General features: G+C 47.7%; 1 protein-coding gene across 1 annotated transcript in view; it reads right to left on the bottom strand.

The window, feature by feature from the left end:
• The window catches only part of atad2b (ATPase family AAA domain containing 2B), a 148,897-nt gene that overhangs the window by 92,553 nt on the left and 34,380 nt on the right, over positions 1-21,964 (bottom strand). Inside the window, exon 19 of the mRNA XM_079526214.1 lies at positions 20,217-20,402. Coding sequence (XP_079382340.1) covers positions 20,217-20,402 — 186 coding nt within the window. The remainder of the gene's footprint in view (positions 1-20,216; positions 20,403-21,964) is intronic.

The raw sequence follows: 21,964 nt of genomic DNA, 5'->3' as shown, positions 1-21,964 counted from the left end.
ATGAACTACAGATTTAGTCGACTGAAACTACTTAGTAGACTAACTAAACTAAAACATTCCAGGTGACTAAAATATGACTAAAACTAAACAAAGTGTCATTCCAAAAACTATGACCAAACTAAAATAGAAATTTGAACAACACTGCTATGAACAAAGGCACAATCAAAGAGAGAACATTCCTTGTTGAACGGCAAGCTAAAGCCATATCTTCCCTAGGGATAATAATAATAATACAGTAGCTAACCAATCAAGTGTTATGTGCTGAAAGTGTCACCACAATCGACCTCACTGCTGAATGAACCCACATGGCCACTAAACACAGCTAATGCACATGTATTTTAGATAGTAAGTTTGTGTAGATTCTATGATTTGGGGGCAGGAGAGGCAGGAGAGAGAGAGTTAGAGGTGATGACATGCACCAGCACCAAAGGGCCTCGGGTCAGGTTTGAACCAAGGACATTGGCATCAACAGATGCCCTGTTGTGGATGGTTTGATACAATTCATAGCTGAGAACGAGAAACACTCGAGTTTATGGTCGTAAAGGAAACAAAACAGAGCTGAAAACTGAAACCTTTGACTATTCACATAACGGCTGCATTATTTTCAGTTAGCTCCCTCCCCACGCTATTGGGAAATCCCATCGGGACTACTTAACTGTAATGGTAATCTATTTATTACATTTGAGATTTAAAGGCCAACTTCACCACTTTTCAACCTATCTTCATATAATAGGTCCTCACTAATAATCATGATAAAATGGCACGATCTTTTTCTACTCAGTCTGTGTCTCATTGGAGGGCTGTGGGCAGTTTAGAAACCGTCTTCCAGTGACATCATCATTAGGCAGATGTTTTTTTAAACAAGATTATTTTACAAAAATGTTTAGATTTTCATTATCGTGAGAACGATGGCTTCCATTTTCGCATTGCAACTTTTCAGGACTAGAAAGCCTGCAGTTTCTATTAGCTTGGATTCCCCATCGATGATGTCACTGGAAGACGGTTTCTTAACTGCCCACAGCCCTCCTATGAGACACAGACCGAGTCGAAAGAAATTGCGCCATTTTTTCATGATCATTAGTGAGGACAGGTTGAAAAGTGGTGAAGTGGTCCTTTAACTATTTTCTTGTGTGGGAATAAGTATGTGATACAAAGAAGAAAGTATTGTCGAGCACGCCCACATGATAAAACACGGCAACTCCCAATTGTAACACATTAACATTGTTGTATAAGTGTTGTACAAGGACAAGACCCTAATATCCCTGTTGTACCGGTACTGTATATATCAAGGCGACAGCCATTTAAGGCGAGCCTGCTCAGCCACAATATAACCACAAAATACACTATATGGCCTCTTGTGCATAATGGCTTAATATCACATGACATCATTATATTATGCTTTATAATTTAAGCATAAAGTAAGTCCTACTCCAGTGAGAAACCTCTTAATGAAAGTGTTTTGAATGGCAATGGCAAGTCAATAACGTCATCAGTCAATGAAGAAAGAAAAACACCATGCTATAACAGCAAGTCGATACCAACGGCAGGTGGCCACGGTCAATAACATCAGACAGCCAAAGTCAATCACAACAACAGCCATTAACCCATTTAGGACTGAGGCCGATGTTTCTATATCAGTGGTTCTCAAACTATTTCACGTCACGGACCCCAAACATTATATGTAATTGGCCGCCGACCTCCATCTGAAAATATGTTGTTCCAGGGACCTCCCCCCATAAGCAAAGATTTGAGTTAAAAACGTTCGCTCTGCCCAGGCGGTGGCGTAACCGTCTGGGCACCCGACTGGTAATCCAGTCGCAGTGTGCCGCGGGTTCGACTCCCGAGCCCGACACGGCCTTTACTGCATGTCTTCCCCCATCTCTCTCCCGTTTCCTGTCAGCCTACTGTCTGTCCCTTCAAAAACCAATAAAAGGCGTAAGCCGCAAAAAAATATCTTAAAAAAAAAAAACAAAAAAAACGTTCGCTCTGAAAGAATATATATGCAAACATTTGCGGCACATTTTCAAGATTAAAAAAAAATAGCAGATCTACAAGCTCGTAGCGCTGCACTCGGTGCCGCGCTATGAGCTTGTAGATCTGCTATTTTTCAACAGCTAAAGTTTAAAAATAATGGTTAAAGTGGTTAAACGCTAAAGTGATACACATGCGTTTCCGTCCTAAATGGGTTAAGAACAGAAAGTAAGTGGGGAAAAACAGCAGTCTGCAACGTTGTCAATCAGTAAAACCCAAACACCAGCCTGGAAAACAGCCATCAATAGTAACACCACTCTAGTCAAAAACAGCAGTGAAGTTCAGCGACGGGTTACACCACTCAATGAGAGTAATTAGTCAACAGTAACCTGACAATGGATCAACCTGCTGCATGGGCCACAACTGAGAAGAACAGCCAACTATCGAGTTATAGTTAAAACCGTACTGTAGTTTATGTAGTGGTGCGAGTGTATGTCTGTAAAACGTGTGAAGCTATATTGAATGACCTCCTGAATTTGAAAAAGAAAAAGTGGGTTATATATTTGTTTTCTGTACTTGCTAAGGCGTAGCCAGCCTGTCATGTTGAGGACCGTCTAGCCAGCAGCATGATTGATACCGGCGTCTCAGTCGTCGCTCACACTATTTTAACCATTGGACTGCCACCCCAATAGCAGCTTTTCAGTGCCTTCTTCCAGCTCTATTCATGATTTTAATTCATCATTTGAATGTCAATAGAAAAATCTGTGATATACACAATATATCTCATTTTAATGGGGCGAGTATATAGTATTAGACATCCAGTCCTGATGGTGGCGGTAAATTCACCATTATGCTGATTTTGACCGAATTGACCGAATCTGGCTGTCGTCATTTCCGGTTAAACGGACGTAAACTTCCGCTAGCTTTCTGCACTGTGTGTCACAGTGATCTGTCCCCGATCCCATGCGATCGTTGTTTATTTTTATATCTAAGTCATATCTGGATTAATTAATTCACTACGTCAAAACCGTCAATGGTAGTTCAAGGGTTAAGAGGCATTTGAGTATTTGAAAGTTTGAAAGTGTCAGGACGGTGATCTCGAGGTGAAGTCGATGCTTCATTACTCGTTTATTTCTCAAGCCTCTTCTCCCAATCAAAGCATGACAATGTTAACCCTAATTCTATTAGTTGTGCTAAAAAGTGTTGACACTCATTCATTATTCAGAGTGAAAGCCCTTCCAGGGGTTGGGGGGGGGGGGGGGGGGGGGGAGAGAGAGAGAGAGAGAGAGAGAGAGAGAGAGGTTATGGGGAGGGAGGGTTCGAGAAAGAGAGACAGGCAAACAATGCTCCAGCAAAGCTAGCAGACAGGAACCACCGTCCACCCCATGAGTCCAGCTCAGCTGCTGTTTGTCTTTGTGTGTACACACACAGGCATACCAACAAGTCTTAAGAGGTCAATATCAAACATTGTCTAGCTTTGCTGCACAGCACTTTGTTGTGTTGCTCTCCAATCTATCTGTCTGAAGCTCTGAAATGTAGCATTTTTCACCGCATCAGGATGTTGAGCAATGGATCTGTATACCGTACTATCAATCTGACATTGTTTTTATCACACAACACAACCAATAAAAATCACACCGGTGTGAAGTGAGCGGTGCAACTGTACCCCCAGGAACGCGCCCAGGGTGGCGGGCCGGTTCCGGCGATCTGCCCCGCGTCTGGATGTTGCGGGGACCCCCACACGGTACAGTTGCACCGCTCACTTCACACCGGTGTGATTTTTATTGGTTGCGTTGTGTGATAAAAAAATGTCAGATTGATAGTACGGTATACAGATCCATTGCTCAACATCCTGATGCGGTGAAAAATGCTACATTTCAGAGCTTCAGACAGATAGATTGGAGAGCAACACAACAAAGTGCTGTGCAGCAAAGCTAGACAATGTTTGATATTGACCTCTTAAGACTTGTTGGTATGCCTGTGTGTACACACAAAGACAAACAGCAGCTGAGCTGGACTCATGGGGTGGACGGTGGTTCCTGTCTGCTAGCTTTGCTGGAGCATTGTTTGCCTCTCTCTCTCTCTCTCTCTCTCTCTCTCTCTGAAGTTAGTAGAGCTTTAAGTTACTTGTTTCTGGTTAAACTTTTTGGGAACTTTTTGGACAGGCAGACATTTCAGTTTCTTTCTTCTCAGTGAAGTCTGTGGCTGCCGGTTGTTGTTGTTGTTAATGATGAATAATCCAACACATAGACACCCAGGACTATACAAGTATCTGTGTTCTGGATGGATGGGCTTTACATTCTGCAGTTGTTGCCTCCAGGATATATAAAGTAGTGTAGAGAGAGAGTCTGCCACGATACTCATGTGTTGATGTACTCTGCACGTGCGTGCGTGCGTGCGTGCGTGCGTGCGTGCGTGCGTGCGTGCGTGCGTGCGTGCGTGCGTGCGTGCGTGCATGCGTGCCAGAAAAAAGGGAAGCGAGTGTGAGTGAAAGAGAGAATGAGCGATAGAGAGAGCTTTTCTCCACATCAAAAGCATAGATATTAGTATTGTTTCCAGTAATTCAACAGGATTGTTAGCAGAACTGACATGACCTGAGGTTGAACCTCAGCTAACAAGAAAAGAAAAGAAAAAAGGAAAACTCCCAAGGAAAGCTGTTCAGGTGGTGCCGATTAAACAATTAACCGTACGTAACGGCACGTCTCATTTTGGTTTCCGGGAGAAATAATGGTCTAATTCAGCGATACTGAAAATGTAATCTGATCTAATCTCATCTGATTTAGAGCGCCCACTGTGTCAAATCAAGCGCTCCCATTTACATTCCGCGGTTATTTACTAGGAGTAATGTGACCAATGATAATACATCTCTATTAAAATCTACTGTGAAACCAGCACAAACGAAAGATAATGTCTTTCTCTCTCCCTCTCTGTTCCCCTCTTTGATTCCTTCTTTTTATCTTCCTCTCACTGGTCTATGCATCTCTCCATGTATCTCAGTCACTCACACAAACACACGCGTCAGCATACTGAATCGCATTAAGGCCAAGGAAGACGTTTCTCTCTAGGAGGAACAGACTGTCTCTCAGGAGGGACAAGTAGGAGCCAAGTGCTAGAACTTCATCTAATGGCTTTAATGCCCTTTTTTCTCTCATCTATTGTGAGCTTGCATTGTTTGTTTCATGCCTTGCTGCCCGAAGCACCCATTTGGAAGAAGTCGAGGCTTGAACTTGATTTCCTTGTGGAGGAAAACAGTCAGACATGCAGGGACGAATGAATAGACATGCGGAGAATAATCTGCTATCAGAGATCTTAGGGGTGCAACATTTCATCTAACTAATTGATTTGATTGATCATACAAAATAATAAAATCATGAATTATTAAAAAAAATATTTCACTGATTATTATATTTAAAATATAGGGTCTCCACAAATAATGGTGTCAATGGGAGAATTAAGACCAAATGACCAATATAAGAGCTATAACCACTAATCAGTCTCATCTTGATTTACAGACTGACTCACTGCCTCTCTGAGGGAAACGCATGAGGATTTCAGTGCACAGGGATCTAAAGCCCTGGCCAGCCCATTTAGACCCAAGGCTGATTCTAAAAACTTCCAAATCCTAACAGCTTTCTGAAAGAAATTAATAATAACAATAATCATGTTGTTATATGCAGTATCTAAAATGAAATAGTTGCTGTCCTGGATTGAAAGGCATAAAGACGTACAGGTCTAAATGGGCTAGACATCAAGGGTTTTGATAGATAGGTGACATAAATTAACATAATCTTAACCCTAGAACACTAAATACGGGTGAGTTTTACCCGGGCAATTACATTTTTGTAATTTTCATAATGTTGCTGATGTCTGAGGTGGGTGGGTCTTTCAGTACCTTCACGATGCTCAGTGACATCATAGAAGGTGGGTTTGTTCCCCTGCCCACATCCTTGTTTTTTTCTACAGGCAGGTGTTCGAGTGAATGTCTTTTTTTTTTTCCACTGGACCATTCCAGTAGGGTGGACCAGCTCTCTTCACTTTTTATTTTTAGGAATATATAGTGTTCTAGGGTTAAGAACACGAGAATGGCCCAGGCGGTGGCGTAACCGTCTGGGCACCCGACTGGTAATCCAGTCGCAGTGTGCCGCGGGTTCGACTCCCGAGCCCGACACGGCCTTTACTGCATGTCTTCCCCCATCTCTCTCCCGTTTCCTGTCAGCCTACTGTCTGTCCCTTCAAAAACCAATAAAAGGCGTAAGCCGCAAAAAAATATCTTAAAAAAAAAAAAAAAGAACACGAGAATCATTATTAAAAATTACCCATCTAATCACAGGACGTATCTGCGTCCACGGCCCATTTGCTTAACATTCAAAGAGTTTAGCCTTTATTTGCACAGCTGCACCAACAAATTGTGTAGTCATACAGCAGGCTACGTTAATAGATACCATTTGAATGCTACAGGAACATATTGCACACAACATGCAACACATTTACCCCCAGAAGGAGATTGGTTAGCCCAAACCCCCATACTGTGTTTCTGTAATGAGACACATGGTGGGTAGCTGAGAGGGACACGGCGCAGGACAGATATGAGAAGAAAGTGGGATTTGATCCATGACCAGAGGGGTGATATAATGGAGTGGTTTTTTAACGCCCTGAAATGCATTTTTACGACGACTTATTGAAATGTTTAGATTACTGCATCTCAATTCCCATTGTACTCCTTGTCAGACAGACAGTAATTAGTGCGGTACCCATTATCACAGTATTGTATGTACTTTATCACATGTATTTGGAGGCCAAGACCTCCATAAATGGGCCTAAGACAGACAGACAGACAGACATACATGTCTTGTCTCTATACACTATGTCCCATCTGATTTTTTTTCATGGCTCTGGATTTGAAAATATTTCAATGCTTTTTCCGACATAATCATTCATTCATCAGGCTCAGGAAAAAATATCCTTCTGTTCTCTCCCTGGCTGAGCACATCATTTGCATAACTGAACAGGATGTTTTGTGGTGCTGGCGCTAGTACAGGATGGAGGTCCAAAGTAGTTGTGATACATAAATCATATCACAATATGTATTTATAGACTGAGAGTGTTGACGTTCAATGCATCTCAATACTGTGGAACATATGCTCCAACCTTCCTTCATTATAAAATGCAATAGTATACCTCAGTATTATGCATCTGTATTTATTTCTGGAAACAAAATAATGATGGAGACGAATTGAGGTTGTTGCCATAATCTTATTATGGCAACATATTTGGCAACATATTTAACTTCAGGTTTCTGAAAAACATAGAAAAATAAGCTCGCCTGCCTTGCTTTAGAAGCTTAACCCTGTTAACCGCAGCGATTTTCAAAAAACAAAAGCATTGCAAGCTTGTAGTTTGGCGATTTTCACTATTCCAAGAAAGAACAAAGTAAACTTAGTAAAGTGGTTAATAATATATATATATATATTTTTTTTTAAATCACACTTGTGTGAAGTGAGCGGCGCTCTTATCATTCGGTGCTCAGCCAATCAAATCATCACAAATGTCATTCCGGCCAATCACTTTTGGCGTTTTTACTTTTGTACCCTCACTTATATCTTCCATATGTACTTTGCCCAGCCAATCAAAGCATCGCTATGGGGTGATCAGCCAATCACAAGCCAATGTTTGTGTTCACACAGACCCGGAAAGCTGGGCATAGGAGGGGCTAGCGCCCCTCAAAAAAAATATCACTGAAAGATCACGGCCCCCTCACACATTAGGACAAGACGTGTGTTTTCAATGAATCTATCATGGTAAAATAGAGTTTGAAGTTACAAACATATCCCTTTAAACATCTCAATATCAGAAGATTCCATTTCATACCAAACAAATGTATTACCATGCATTCCTCATACAAACACCATTGACAATGAACCTTTTCCCCTCCATCTTCCCTGCGTATCTGCTTATCTGCTTATTTTTTATAACGTGTTTTAAGCATTGTTATAATTTAGCTATTTAAAAATAGCAGATCTACAAGCTCATAGCACGCCACCGAGTGGCGCGCTACGAGCTTGTAGGTCTGCTATTTTTGAAAAATCGTGAAAAATAAAATAAAAAATAAAATCTATATATTTTTTTTTTTTGGAAAATAATTTGGGGACCCCCTAAAATAATTTGACGACCCCCCGAGGGGTCGCGACCCACGGGTTGAGAACCCCTGGCGTAAGTTATGAAGGTTGATTTCCAGAGTGCTGTGACTGCTGTCTGCACCGGGGCAAATAGCATAGGTTCAAAGGCTTGTCCAGAGGGAGGCAGGGATGCTGACTGGGCTCCCACTCTCCCGTTTCTACCCACCCATATCCCACTGTGCAGTTCACATTGATCAACTCCTCTTCTCCTTGACAAGTTCGTTCTCCCTCTCTCTCCCCCTCTTTTCCAGACGTTTCATTTTCCCCGGGCCCTCTCCTAGTTGAGTCCTCTGGCTCCCCTCAGTAGGACAGGGGAGTGAAAGAAATTGTCCAAGTGTCTGGTCGTGAACACCAGGTATAAATAATGATTTTATTCCTTCCAGACTGAAACTGAGGGAGTGGGAGGGAGGCTGATAAAGAGAAGGCTGGGAAGAAGAGTATGGCAGAGAGGGATGGGTGGAGGTGGGCAGATGGATGGATTGAAGAAGGTAGTGGCAAACAGAAAGATAAATTCATAAAGATGAAGGAAGCAGGTGTGTGTCCTGTCTGTCTGGCCTGAGGTCAGTGGAGCACAGAAGCACAACATCTAAGCCACACTGGAGCCCTGCACTTTCTTTCTTTTAACTGCAATGATGAGCCTGCACAAACAAGAATTTCACCCATGTTACTTGTAATGTGATGTGACAATAAAGTTTGATTCTGAGCCCTGCTTTGCTAAAGTAACAAATCTCCTTTGCTGGAACGAAGCAGGGAAATAAAGTTGTCCGTGTTTACGTACAGTATGTGTCTTTCTCCATCTGCCTCTCTCAACCTCTTTTCTTTCCACCTCGTCTTTCAGGAAAGCTATTCAAGTTATTCAGTTGAACAACACCTCGTTGCGCCACCCCTTACCCCTTAACTCCATTATTGCCACTAGGTGGCAGCATAAGCACACCTAACCTGAGCCACCCGTCCGCTCTCACTCTACGATCCTCGTTTCATTTCCGGGTTATTCAGTGAGGTGGGGGCTGTTGTTGTGAGGACATTGATCGTTAGCCGTAAGCTCATACCCCTTAGCTCTCGTTACAAACAGTTACATGTGCGCAGCGATGCGATACAAACTCACAAATGATTTACGATCCTGCCTGGCTTAAAAAACATTTACGGCCTCTACAAATGTTTTAGAGAACGCACTAGCATCACAGTTGTCAAAATGAAAATAGTATAATATACATAAATATTGTTGCATAATATTATTGCAGTGTCAAATGCCAGAATGGAGAGACTTAACATTTCACCAAGTCAGCGACAAAGAAACCAAGAGAAACATTGAAAATATCACTTGTAGAGTGTTCTCATTCAAGAGCAAGTAATTATTTTTGATAAATGTTCATGCTTATAAATGACGCACGCACGCACGCGCGCGCGCGCGCGCACACACGCACACGCACACGCACACACACACACACACACACACACACACGCAGCTGGCATGCACTCAGACATGCACGCACACAAAACTATAGGTTACTTTAGTAACCCCAGTTATTAAAACGACTGAGCGAGGTGAATCGCCCTATGGGGAGTGCCATCTCTGGCACGAACACACAGAATTAAACCATATACTTCACGAACAATTCATTGGTCGGGACTTCTGCCCGCCCTGGCATGATGATCACCCCTCCCCCCGAGGTGATAAGAGATCCCATCATGCCCTGCGGGTCATTCCATGTCAACCAGATTGGCTTCTGCTTAGTTAAGTCAGAAGGGTAGTCTTTCGGGCGATTCACCTCGCTCAGTCGTTTTAATAACTGGGGTTACTAAAGTAACCTATAGTTATTATAAACTCCTTCACTCAGTGAATCGCCCTATGGGGAAATATAAACTCCCGTATAGCTACCTACCAGTTGAACAAGTCCCAACCAACGTCACAGGTTTTCACCTGTGACGGCCAACCCAACCCACCTCTTACCTGGAAGCGACGTCTAAAACGGCATGAGCCATTGCAGACGGCACCACATCCAAGTTATAGTACGTGGCGAAGGTCGAAGGGGACGACCAGCTCGCCGCTGTACAGACATCCTGAATGGGGACACCCTTAGCGAGCGCCCAGGATGCAGACATACCCCTAGTAGAGTGGGCCCTCAAGCCCTCTGGGGGCTCCACTCCTCTCTCGGCGTATGCCAAACGAATGGCTTCCACAATCCACTGTGAAAGTCTCACCTTCGTTATCGGTTTCCCTTTACTTTGGGAAGCCCATGACACGAACAGCTGATCCCCATTCCTGAAAGGAGCAGTTCTGTCCACATAGTGTCTCAACGCCCTGACCGGGCAAAGGCAATTCAGCCTCCTATCCTCCACCGAGGAGAAAGGTGGCGGGTGAAATGCCGCCAGATCGACCGGGGCGCAGCCAGAGGGAAAATTCTTAGGCAAGAACGCGAGGCTCGGCCTAATAGAGACTCTAGAGTCGTTCCCGCTGAATCTCATGCAGCTCGGGTTGACCGAAAGTGCATGTATGTCGCTGGCCCGCTTTGCAGTCGTCAAGGCGACCAGCAGAGCAGTCTTTAGCGTGAGGAACTTCAAGTCCACTGTCCCTAGTGGCTCGAAGGGGCCCTTTGAAAGGGCGTCTAGTACCAGAGTCAGGTCCCAGGACGGGACCAGAGACCTGGAAACTGGACAGGCCCGCCTAACGCCCGCCATGAAACGACGGACTAGTAGGTGTTCACCTACAGTCTTACCGTCTATACCCACATGGTACGCCGAAATGGCCGCCAGGTTGACCTTCACTGAGGATTGGCCTAGGCCTCTGTCCAGGAATTCCTGCAAGAAGGTCAGAATGTGCCGCACCGAAGCCTGAAACGGGATAGCCCGTACAGGTCTGGCCGCACACCAACGTTCGAACACGGTCCAGGCCGTGTTGTATCGTTGTCTAGTCGACGGGGCTCTCGCCCCTAGAATCGTCGTGATGACGTTCGGGGGCAGGCCTTCGGCGTCCAGGTTCAGCCCCTCACGGGCCAGACCCAGAGGTCTAGGTCCTGTGGACGTGGATGGAAGATCTCCTGCCCCGCTTGAGTGAGCAGGTCCCTCCGTAGCGGGAGCTGCCAGGGCTGGTCGTACAAGAGTGGGACTATGTCCGACCTCCAAGACCCCCAAGCGGGGGCCACCAGTAGCATGCATAGGCCCTGAGTCCTTACCCTGGCTAGGGCGGGGGGGATCAGGGGCAGGGGAGGGAACGCGTAAAGTAGGCCCCTCGGCCAAGGGTGAGCTAACGCATCCATGCCCAGGGTCGGGGACCCTGTCAGGGAGAAGAAGTACCGACACTTCGTGTTCTCTTCTGACGCGAACAGGTCCGCCACCGGCACGCCGTACCTGGCCCATATCTGAGCTGCTACTTCCGTGTGCAGTGACCATTCGTGGTAGCGGAGTGGGCCTCTGGACAGCAGGTCGGCTCCTGCGTTCAGGAGTCCCGGGACATGACAGGCTGTGACTGACAGCAGATGCTCGTGGCACCATGTCAGGAGCCTGTGTGCCAACGTATGCAGGCGTAGGGATTTGAGCCCTCCCTGCTTGTTGATATAGCACATTGTCGTGGTGTTGTCGGTTCGAACCAGAACGTGGCACCCCTGGATAAACGGTTTGAAGTGCCGCAGGGCAAGGAAGACCGCCAGGAGCTCCAGATAGTTGATGTGTGCACGTCTCATGGCTCCGTGCCACACACCTCTGGCCGTCCTGCCGTCGTGGGTGGCCCCCCACCCCGACATGCTGGCATCCGTGGTGACGATCTTCCTGGTAAGGGTCAGTCCCAGGGGAACGCCCTCCATCAGGACGTATCTGTTCGACCACCACTTCAGGGCGAGTACACAGCCTGCAGACACTGTCACTCGCCGTGATAGGCACCTGGTGGGCACACCTAGGGACCTTATCCATCTCTGGAAAGGTCTCATGTGTAGCCTGCCCAGCCGTACTAGGGAGATGGCCGATGCCATGAGCCCGGCCATCCTTAGGCAGGTTCGGAAGGGGACTCTCTGTCCCGTCCTGAACAGCGCCACGCACTGTAGGAAAGCGTCCATCCTCGCTTGGCTCAGTCGAGCCGTGTAGGAGACTGAATCCAGTGCTATGCCTATGAAGTCTATCGACCTTGCGGGGACCAGAACACTCTTCTCGTGATTGATGGTGAACCCAAAGGAGGTCATGTGGAGCACCACTTGAGTGGTGTTCCGCGCTGCCTCCTGTGCAGAGTCTGCGCTCAGCAGCCAGTCGTCGATGTAGCTCGCTACGCGGAGACCCAGACGCCGCAGCGGGGCAATCGCCGCCTCGGTGCATTTCACAAAAACCCTGGGGCTCAGGGACATCCCAAAGGGAAGGACAGTGAAACCGAACCTCAGGAATTTCCTGTGAGGTGGGTAAATGGGGATGTGAAAATAGGCGTCTTTCAGGTCTATCGACGTGAACCAGTCGTTCGGACGTATGGAACGTACGAGGGACTTGGCCGTCAGCATTTTGAAGTTGAAGGTTTTGAGGTACCGATTGAGAGCCCGTAGGTCCAGGATCGGACGTAGCCCCCCCCCCTTTTTCTTGACCAGGAAGTAGCGGGAGTAAAAACCGCTGCGACTCTGAGTCAATGGTACCTCTCTGATGGCCTTCTTCTCCAGCAGGGACTGAACCTCGGTCTGGAGCACTTCCGCTGCTGGCCCACGAGCTTCGGAGAAGAGGACTTCTGCGAAAGCGGGGGGTCTCATAGCAAACTGGAGCCTGTAGCCCTTCGCTATGGTGCGTAGAACCCAAGGGGACGCTCCGCACAGTTCCCACTGCAGTCGGCATCGAGCTAGAGGGTTCTCCGCGGCCATGGGGGCCTCCACTGTGGCGGTGGAGCTCCCTGGACGAGAGACAAAACGGGCATGACCCGTCCGGCTTGTGACGAGTGTGCCCGTCGAGACGGGCGCAATCGGCACCGGAAACAGGTCCTGTCTCGTTGCGTTGGAAGACCCGGGGGTCTTCTTCCACAACGAGCTCATGCCCCCCCGATATTGATGTTGTTTTTGTTTGTCTTTTTTGGGCAAAGCCTTTATTGCAAAAACAGAACATTGTGCATTGTAAAAACAAAGTGCATTTGTGCGAACAACATTTTGAGGCATGTAGAGCCTCATCCGCTTCGGGGGCGGCCCGGGTGTGAGGTCCGAGACCACTACATCCTGGCGGGAGCCCGGAGCATAAGGGGGGCTGAGGAGACGGCTGGCCGCGTCTCCCCGAGGCCAGGCGTCGGTCACTTGCGCTGCCCAGAGCCGCGGCCACGCCCGCGCCCGCGGTTGGTAGCCGCTGGAGGGTCGTCACGGCGGCGATCCTCGCGCTTGTGGGGACGTGTCTTGTTGCGGCCTGAGGAGGGCTTGGAAGAGTCCTGTGGGGCGTCCCTGACCTGACGTGGTTTGAAGCCGGGGCGCTCGCTCGGTTTCCCGGGCGGACGCTGAGGCTGGCGTGGAGGCTGGCGTGGAGGTTGGCGTGGCGGAGGCTGACGTGTAGGCGGCTGCTGGATGTCCCTGAAGGCGTCAACCTTCTTCTGGCTGTCCGCCAGGAGAGCCAGCACCTCCATGTAGCCTTCGAAGAGGCCCCCCGGCAGGATGGCCAGCTTCCGGAGCTTGCCTCTCACCTCGTCTTGTAGGTCAGGTGAAGCGTTGAGCCATCTTTCGCGCTCCTGTAAGATGGCGGACGTCATGGCCCTCCCCACCTGCTGTGTGACAGCACGGTTGAGGAGCACAGATTCATTATGTAGGCGGCGAATCTCCGCCATCTGCTCTGCGTCGGGAGCATTTCCCACCTGTAGGAGCAGTGCCGTCATGGACCCCTGCAGCAGCGACCCTGCGTTAAGGTGCTTGCCAGCGCAAGCAAGGTTGGCAAACGCCTTCTCGTCGAGCAGGGAGGCCTCCCTGTCGATCTTGAGGGGTAGAGCAGGGGTCTTGGTCAGCGGAGTGATGCGGGGCGCGTTCGGGTTGAGCAGGAAAGCGGCCAGGGTTTTGTCTATGACCGGCATCCCGGACAAAGCCACCGAGGCCATGTCCTCCGTCTCGAGGGACAGGCCCTCACGGCTCCGAGGCATCGGAACGGGCTTCAGCGGATCTTCCCACTGGGCTGTAAGGAAGGATTTAAAGCCTTTAGCTAGGGGGAGGATGGTACGAGGAGTAGGTTCTGGGGTGGTGTCCACCAGACCCTGCCACTTCTCGTCCTCGTCCACGGTGAGCTGTTGCTCTGCCGGCCAGGCGCGGTCGCACCTGATGCATGCCAGCTTGTAGATGGTGAGGAGGGAGGTTTCATCCATCTGCAGGGGAGGAGCATCGGCTGCTCTGGCCTGATCCGGGTTGCCCCCTGGGGCAGCCTGATCTCCATCCGTGAAGGTCACACGGAGGGGGGAGGACGCAAGGCGGGCGGACAGGTTGTCCACACGGCAGTCGCCCTCGCAGTCCAGCTCCGGGGAGTCGTCGTCGCACTCGTAGACGGCCTCCTCATAGACGACTTCATCGAGGACCATGTAGTCCGAAGGGGAGCCCTGGAGATTGAAGTCCAGCGGGTCCGCGTCGTCCATGTCATCGGCCCAAGCGTCGTGCTGCCGTTCCAAGGAAGCCTCATAGTCAGGGTAGCAGTCGGTCCTGCTGGCCCTGGCTGCGGTGTAAGGTGCGGCAGGCTGGCGGAGCCTCGGAGGGGGTCGCTGGCCTGCTGCCGGTGGGGCTTCGTTGTAGCGGGCAGCTGAATAGGCAGGCCGGGCCTGTCTTGCGGCAGGCTGCGGCGCCGCACCGAAGGGGTTGAAGAAGGAGGCTGGAGCCCGTTTTTCAGCGGGCTTAGGAACCTTCTTAGGAGGAGCGTAGTTGTGCCCATCCCCCTGGCTCCAGGTGCAGGCTGCGGTCGGTCTGGTAGCGGTGGATGAAGGCTTAGGACGAGCCCCTGGCTGGGGGCGCTGGGTCAAAGCGGAGAATTGTGTTCTCAGATCAAAACCCGGGTCGTCCAAGTTGGCATCGCCGTCGGCGATGCGGGCCTCAACCCGCTGAAGACGCCGTTGCTTCCGCCGGAAGGAAAGGGGAAGACAGCATGGACAGAAGCCTGGAGCAAGGATGGCCTGGCGAAGATGTTCGGGGCCCAGGCAGAAAGCACAGCTTGTGTGGAGGTCATCTACAGCCAGAAGGTTGGAGCATGACCTGTGGAGACAGACCCTCTGTGGAGTAGCTACAAGGCTACTAGCCTTGGCGCTAGTGGGTGCTGGGTTCTTGTTAGTAGCCATGCTAACTAGAGTGGAGTTCTCACAGAACACTCAAGATAGCAGAAAAACAAAAACAAACCAGCAACAGGCTCTTGTTATCTAGAGTGGAGTTTTCACAGAGCACTCGAATTAACAGAGAAAGTACTGTAACCAAGGTTCTAGTAGTTAGAGAAAGTACTGTAACCAAGGTTCTAGTAGTTACTAGCCGCGGGTCGTCGTGTTGTGGGGTTATTGTTTACACTAATAAGCCCCGTGATGAGGCCTCGTCTTTCGGCGACGGCCTGTCAAAATGCGCTCCGGTTTTTTACCGCGGGAACGTGTAAAAAGACCGGAGGTGGAGAGTAGCGTCAGCGGCGAGTTAGCTAGCGTCTTTCGGCGTCGAGTTAACAAGGCAGGCCGCGTCAGCGGTGTGTGTGTTAGCGGCGCGGAGCGTCAGCGGCGAGTTAGCTAGCGTCTTTCGGCGTCAAGCTAACGAGGCAAGGCCGCGTCTAAGGCTTGTTGTGTAAGCGAGCGCTAGCTAGCAGCAACCCGGTCTTACGGCGCGGGAGGAGGCTAACGTTGTATGTTAGCGAGGCTAAGTGGCGTCTCTCGGCGCGGCACCAGCGAGCTAAAGCTAGACGAAGAGGACCGCTAGCTAGAGCTAATAACCGGAGGGAAGAAGCTAGCTTAGCGGGCTAACAAACTTTACACTTGCACAAAAACCTTGACGCTTTTCAGCAACCGGTAAACACTTACGTGATCTTTTGCAAGAGACGTGAAGAGGGCTACCAGAGAGTTTGCAGACGCTGTGAAATCTCTGAGTACAAGCCGAGGGCCCGTCTTGGTGAGATACAAGTTCAACAGGTACAATAACAAACACAGGTAGCGTGGCTTAACGTGCGTTCAGCAAGCAGAAGACAATCGGAATGACCCGCAGGGCATGATGGGATCTCTTATCACCTCGGGGGGAGGGGTGATCATCATGCCAGGGCGGGCAGAAGTCCCGACCAATGAATTGTTCGTGAAGTATATGGTTTAATTCTGTGTGTTCGTGCCAGAGATGGCACTCCCCATAGGGCGATTCACTGAGTGAAGGAGTTTATAATAACCACAGTTCACCTCTGTGGTTCCTGGCAGAAGACAAGCTGTCTCATAAGGGGGGGGGGGACTATTCTTATCTTTTGAGACCCTCAGTCTTCAGAGATAATGTGTAGGTTGAATGACATCAAAGAACCTGCAGTAAGTAAGTTCTTCTGGAGTGCAATCAAACTTCATCCACATTTAACTGACGCCTCTGAAACTGGTAACTTTAGAGGTCGTGCACAGATATAAAATTGATGAAAAGAAAATAGATAAAAGTCAAACAAACAATGCAGAATGTTTTTTCCAAGCAACACTGTTGGTATTGTATGGTACGACAAAGTATAAATCAGTCTCATGCTGATTCTCTATCCCTTTACTAACTAATGACAGTGGCATATCACTATAATAGCCTCGTTTTAGAACCATTTCAGTATTACAGAGGTTTCTAGTATGAGGGCTAATTCCTGCAGAAAATGTTCACACCTTTCTGCACCCCAAATGATATGAAGGACAGCACTTGTGTTGAAGCACAATTAGAAGCATGAATCAGCATTTACATTAATCTCAGATACAAATGAGGACTTGCATATGCATATTAAATTTGCACACAAAACATGAGTCAAAGCTTCCGTGGAAGCTTCATAGTACAGTAGATGAAAAACACAGTGCCAACAGACTACTAATGTATTGTGATGATGCATCGTATGTATGCATCATGTCCTTCTGATCCATAGTGCTGTCATACATAATTCAACTATGCTTATGCACTTACATTAAGATGCATTATACACATTTATTGTAAAGACAAAGCATCAGAAAGTCAAGACCGACATGCCACTCTCTCTCTATAGCACCTTTTCACTCTCTGGTGTACACCATTACCGCGCAGGTTTTTCAATTTCAATCTCTATTCCACTAAAAAGGAAGCTGTTCTAAGGAGACAGGGAGAGGATGTTGAGGGAGGGAGACTTTGTAATTGAGCCCAGACTCCCTTTGGCTGGGGAGGGACACAGCCCTTCCCTGCTGAGGTTTGGAGCTGAGGCAACAGCTGTCACCGAGTTGTTTGTGCCAGAGAGCCAAACAACACTTGCGGACATGGCCAGATCGCTTAAAGCACCCTGGACCGCGCCGCCTATATGTGCCTGCAAATCAGGTCCAAAACGCCTCTCTCCCTAGACCTCATCCATACAGACCCAGGATGTCAGATCAATCTTGACCTTGAGGTGGGCTTGAACAAACTCCTTCAAAAGAAAAACACTCATGTTGCCTTTAGAAATGAAGCCAAATGAGACACTAGTCTCATTTGGCATCATTTTTTGGGCAGCCTGAGCAGAAATCCTTTTTCGTCCGGTCCAACAGCCTGCAAACACCTATCGCTCCCCCTCTCTGAATCAGCAATGGCACTGGACCAATGTTACTAGAGCACGAACAATGCTTGAGTTTTGGGTCCGATGCAGATCCCAATTTTGGAGAGTACTAGCCCACTGAATACCAATGTTTTTCTTTTGACCGATGTGCAAAATACCCTTTTCTAAATACCCAAAGTCACTTTACAAAACAAAACAAAACTACTTACCAAAATAAATAGTTAAAAAGGGTTTAAAAACTAAGCAAAACCTACATTGTTAAACTTTAAAAGGTTGTGAGGGCCTTGTGAAAATGAAATCAATCTGAACATTTAACTAAGCAAATAAATAAACAGAAAACTAATATTTTGTATTCATAAAAATGTTACAGAAGATTACATTTCATTACAACGTGACCTTATAAGTCATTATAGAATGTTTTAAGTAAGTACTTTGGATATTGGTCAGTCTCTAAACGTTATCCACCACTCCTTCTCACTTTGGGTATGCTGAGACAATTTCTCCATAGTGTATATTGGCAATCAGGGTACTGTCTGGTCAATAAGCTCTCTCCCAGCCATATGAACAGAGATAACTGCTTAATGTGTCTGTTGAGTTGTGTGCTAACCGCTAACTGTGTGTGTGTGTGTGTGTGTGTGTGTGTGTGTGTGTGTGTGTGTGTGTGTGTGTGTGTGTGTGTGTGTGTGTGTGTTCTGCTCATTACCCTTATATAGCCATAGCCAGGCTCAGAGACAGACCAGCCAGAACGCCACTGGGAGTTGACTCCCCATCCACTCACTCAATATCCAACACCGCTACACGACTTTAACCCACCGACCTCTAAGCCTGTGCGTTTGAACCCTGCACCAAAACATGGCGAGGAGATTGCGGGCGGACGCATTTCAAAGGAATCAATCTTCAATCAATTTCAAATGGGAGGCTGGTCTACTGAAGGTGAGCTGATTGGATTTGCAGCATCAAACACGCAGGGAGTCAGCGGTCATAGTGCCAAAGGCCACACGTGAGGCATTTTCACAGACCAAGTCATTGGGCCACGGGGCGGCAGCCCAGGATGGAGATCCGTCATGCGAGGCTGGAGGGCTGTGAGGGACGCGACCACTTCTTTTTTATTCTTTCTTAATCCCTTCAAAAAGAATGATGTGTCGATACAAGGCTGCAGGCAGGGAAATCAACTAATATGCTGGCTTCTGAGACCTTAAAACAACACGGAAGAGCAGCAGTCTGTGTGTGTCTGTGTCTGTGTCTGTGTGTGTGTGTGTGTGTGTGTGTGTGTGTGTGTGTGTGTGTGTGTGTGTGTGCGCGCACAAAAACAAAGCTTTAGAAAAGACAAAAGAAACAGGGAGGGAAAAGAGAAATGATTCGACCACAGTCTCCCTGCAGCACGGACACCACACAACACACGCACAAAATACACAGGGAATAGTTGGCCGGAATACTAGTTGGTGTGTGCATGGGTTGTTTCTGCGCGTGCGTGCGTGTGTGCGTGCGTGTGTGCGTGCGTGCGTGCGTGCGTGCGTGCGTGCGTGCGTGCGTGCGCGGGCGTGCGCACGTGTGTGCGTGCGTGCGTGCGTGCGCGGGCGTGCGCACGTGCGTGCGTGCGTGCGTGCCCTGCAGTGAAGATAGTGGGCTTCCAACCCCCAGATGTAATTAAAGCCCTTCTGTTGCCTGACTGGAGTGTACTTCTTTCTGTCTATTTCTCTCCCCCCCTCGCTCCCCCCCTCGCTCCCCCCTGGCTTTAACCCCGTCCCAGCAGTCCTCCGCTTGGACAAAGAGAATGATAAATCCAGGAGCAGAGGGGTGAAGGGATGGAGGAGGACAGCAGGGACAGATAACCAGGAAAGGGAGATCCAGCCAAAACACATGAAAACGACCTTGATAGCGACACGCTCTCTCTCTCTGTTTCTTTAAATTTCTTCTTGTCTACATTAAACATTGTGGTGATTGATATTGTCCTTCTAATGTGTGAGAGGGAAGTGTTTTTTAAATATTTATTTTCATAATTCTTTGGGGGGGGAATTAAAATAAAAAAATAATTGAAAAAAACAAGGCCCTCTCGTGTATATTAGGAGGGCAGTATGAGCCACCAGAACCAAGGACGGGTGATTTCGATTAAAGGGCTACTTCACCCTAACCTGACTCCGCCAGATGGGGCAGCAGAGAGTACACTGGGTTCCCCCCTCCTGCTCCCATCTGGGAACTCTCAGGCAGACTTGATGCCCGGCCACAAAACGGCCTGGCCAATCAGCAGCAGCTAGAAGCTAGAAGCTGCTGCTAGAAGCTGCTAGAAGCTGCTGCTGATATTTTAGAAGTGCCAGTGATGTCATGGACACGTGATTTGGGATCGCACTGGAATCCTTGGAACGCCACGCCCCATGAGGCGCTGCTGTGTGTGTGTGTGTGTGTGTGTGTATGCTCTACCTCGTGGGACAGCTGTGTGTAGTGCGTCTCGGCCGTGGCGAGGACCAGGATGGGGCAGAAGGACGGCACGTCGTGCAGCAGCGTGAGGAAGGTGGTCCGCACCGTGTCGCTCACCGCCTCCCACCACTCTGACACGTGAGGCATGAACACCACACTGGGCACACTGCGACGAGCCTCCCTGAACACCTGGGGGGGGGAGAGGGAGGAGAGAGAGAGAGAGAGAGAGAGAGAGAGGGGGGGAGGGGATTGGTTGTGGGTCACAGACAAATTATTATGGGTCACGACTAGAGTAAAAATCCAATTTATTTTATCTACATTTAAAAAGAATATATCTATATATTTCAACAATAACAAATAAAAGATAAATGTTGAAACAAACAAATCTAAGAAATTCCATGAATTAAAAAGAATAATTAAAAGGGACGCGCTGTGTGCTTGTAGATCTGCTATTTTCACTAGTTGTATCACTGATGTAAAGGATTCCAGGAAATGCCATATACAGTACACACTACACACTGTTTTGTGTTGTATTGTTGTCTTATCATCCTAAAACATGTGTGCACTAGGGGGCAGTGTTGCATTCAGCCATCCAGAATAATGTACTGAAAACCAGGAGTGGAAGCCCGGTTTCGACCCAGTAAAATAAAATAGATGCGTTCATTGCATGCATCATGTAATTCTGCTTGGTGTTAAAAGGCTAGGCAAAATAACAAAAGTTGTTAAGAAATGATAAAATTAATATATTTAATGTACATTCTATGACCAAAATAAACTAAACTGAAATCATATTTATCATAATTATCATTGGGCATTGTTCCAATACCAAAGGATTTCCCCAAAAATCTCTCTCAAGAAGCCTTCATGGAGAGATTAAGCCTCCAAACCTCACATGTTTTGAAGACTGGTTAAACAACTGCCTTTTTTTCTTTTCTTTTTTGTCGAACACCTCACGCCAGTTGCTCTTCAAACATCTCCATCTCATGTCTGTGTTCCGTCATCTTCACCCATTCAGGATGTGTTACCATTATGTTATAGTTCAGCTATTGAAAAATAGCAGATCTACAAGTTCATAGTGCGGCACCGAGTGCCACGATACGAGCTTGTAGATCTGCTATTTTTTTTTAAATCGTGAAAATGTCTTTGAATATATATTCTTTCAGAGTGAACGTTTTTAACTCAAATCTTTGCTTCTGGGAGATCCCTAGAACAACAAATTTTGAGATGGGGGTCGGCGGCCAAATAGGGGTTCTTGACATGAAATAGTTTGAGCACCACTGACATAGAAGACATTTTGTAGAATCTGGTCTCAGGTTGAAATGGGTTAAGAATGATATCGCTCCACGGTTTCAGTTGGTTCGTTTTCTGTTTCTGTTGTCGGCCCAACCCTAGCTTCCCCAACTCAACCAATCAGAATGTCTTTGACGCACAAAATTGCAGATTTGAAAAACATTTGGAGGTGCGAGCAGAACGGCTACAGTACATCCTCATACCATTTGGTTGTATCTTTGACAAGAGGCATGTGTTTGTGTGTACAGTCATTATTGCGACCGAAGGTCCAACTATGGAATCGTGCGTTTTTCTTCACTCAAAATTCCCATACATGGGGCGTTTTTCGTCACTTAAGTTAAAATCCCCATACATGGGGAAAGCCCCCATATATTGTGCCCAGGTCTTATGACATCACTATGACATCATCAGGGATGATAGTGTTATGACCTGGCTCTTGGGCCATAACAAAGGAGGAAGAC

This window comes from Electrona antarctica (assembly GCF_951216825.1).
Source record: "Electrona antarctica genome assembly, chromosome: 17".
NCBI lineage: Eukaryota > Metazoa > Chordata > Actinopteri > Myctophiformes > Myctophidae > Electrona > Electrona antarctica.
Note: the sequence above shows the minus strand (reverse complement) of the source record. Positions and strands in the feature narration are given on the sequence as shown.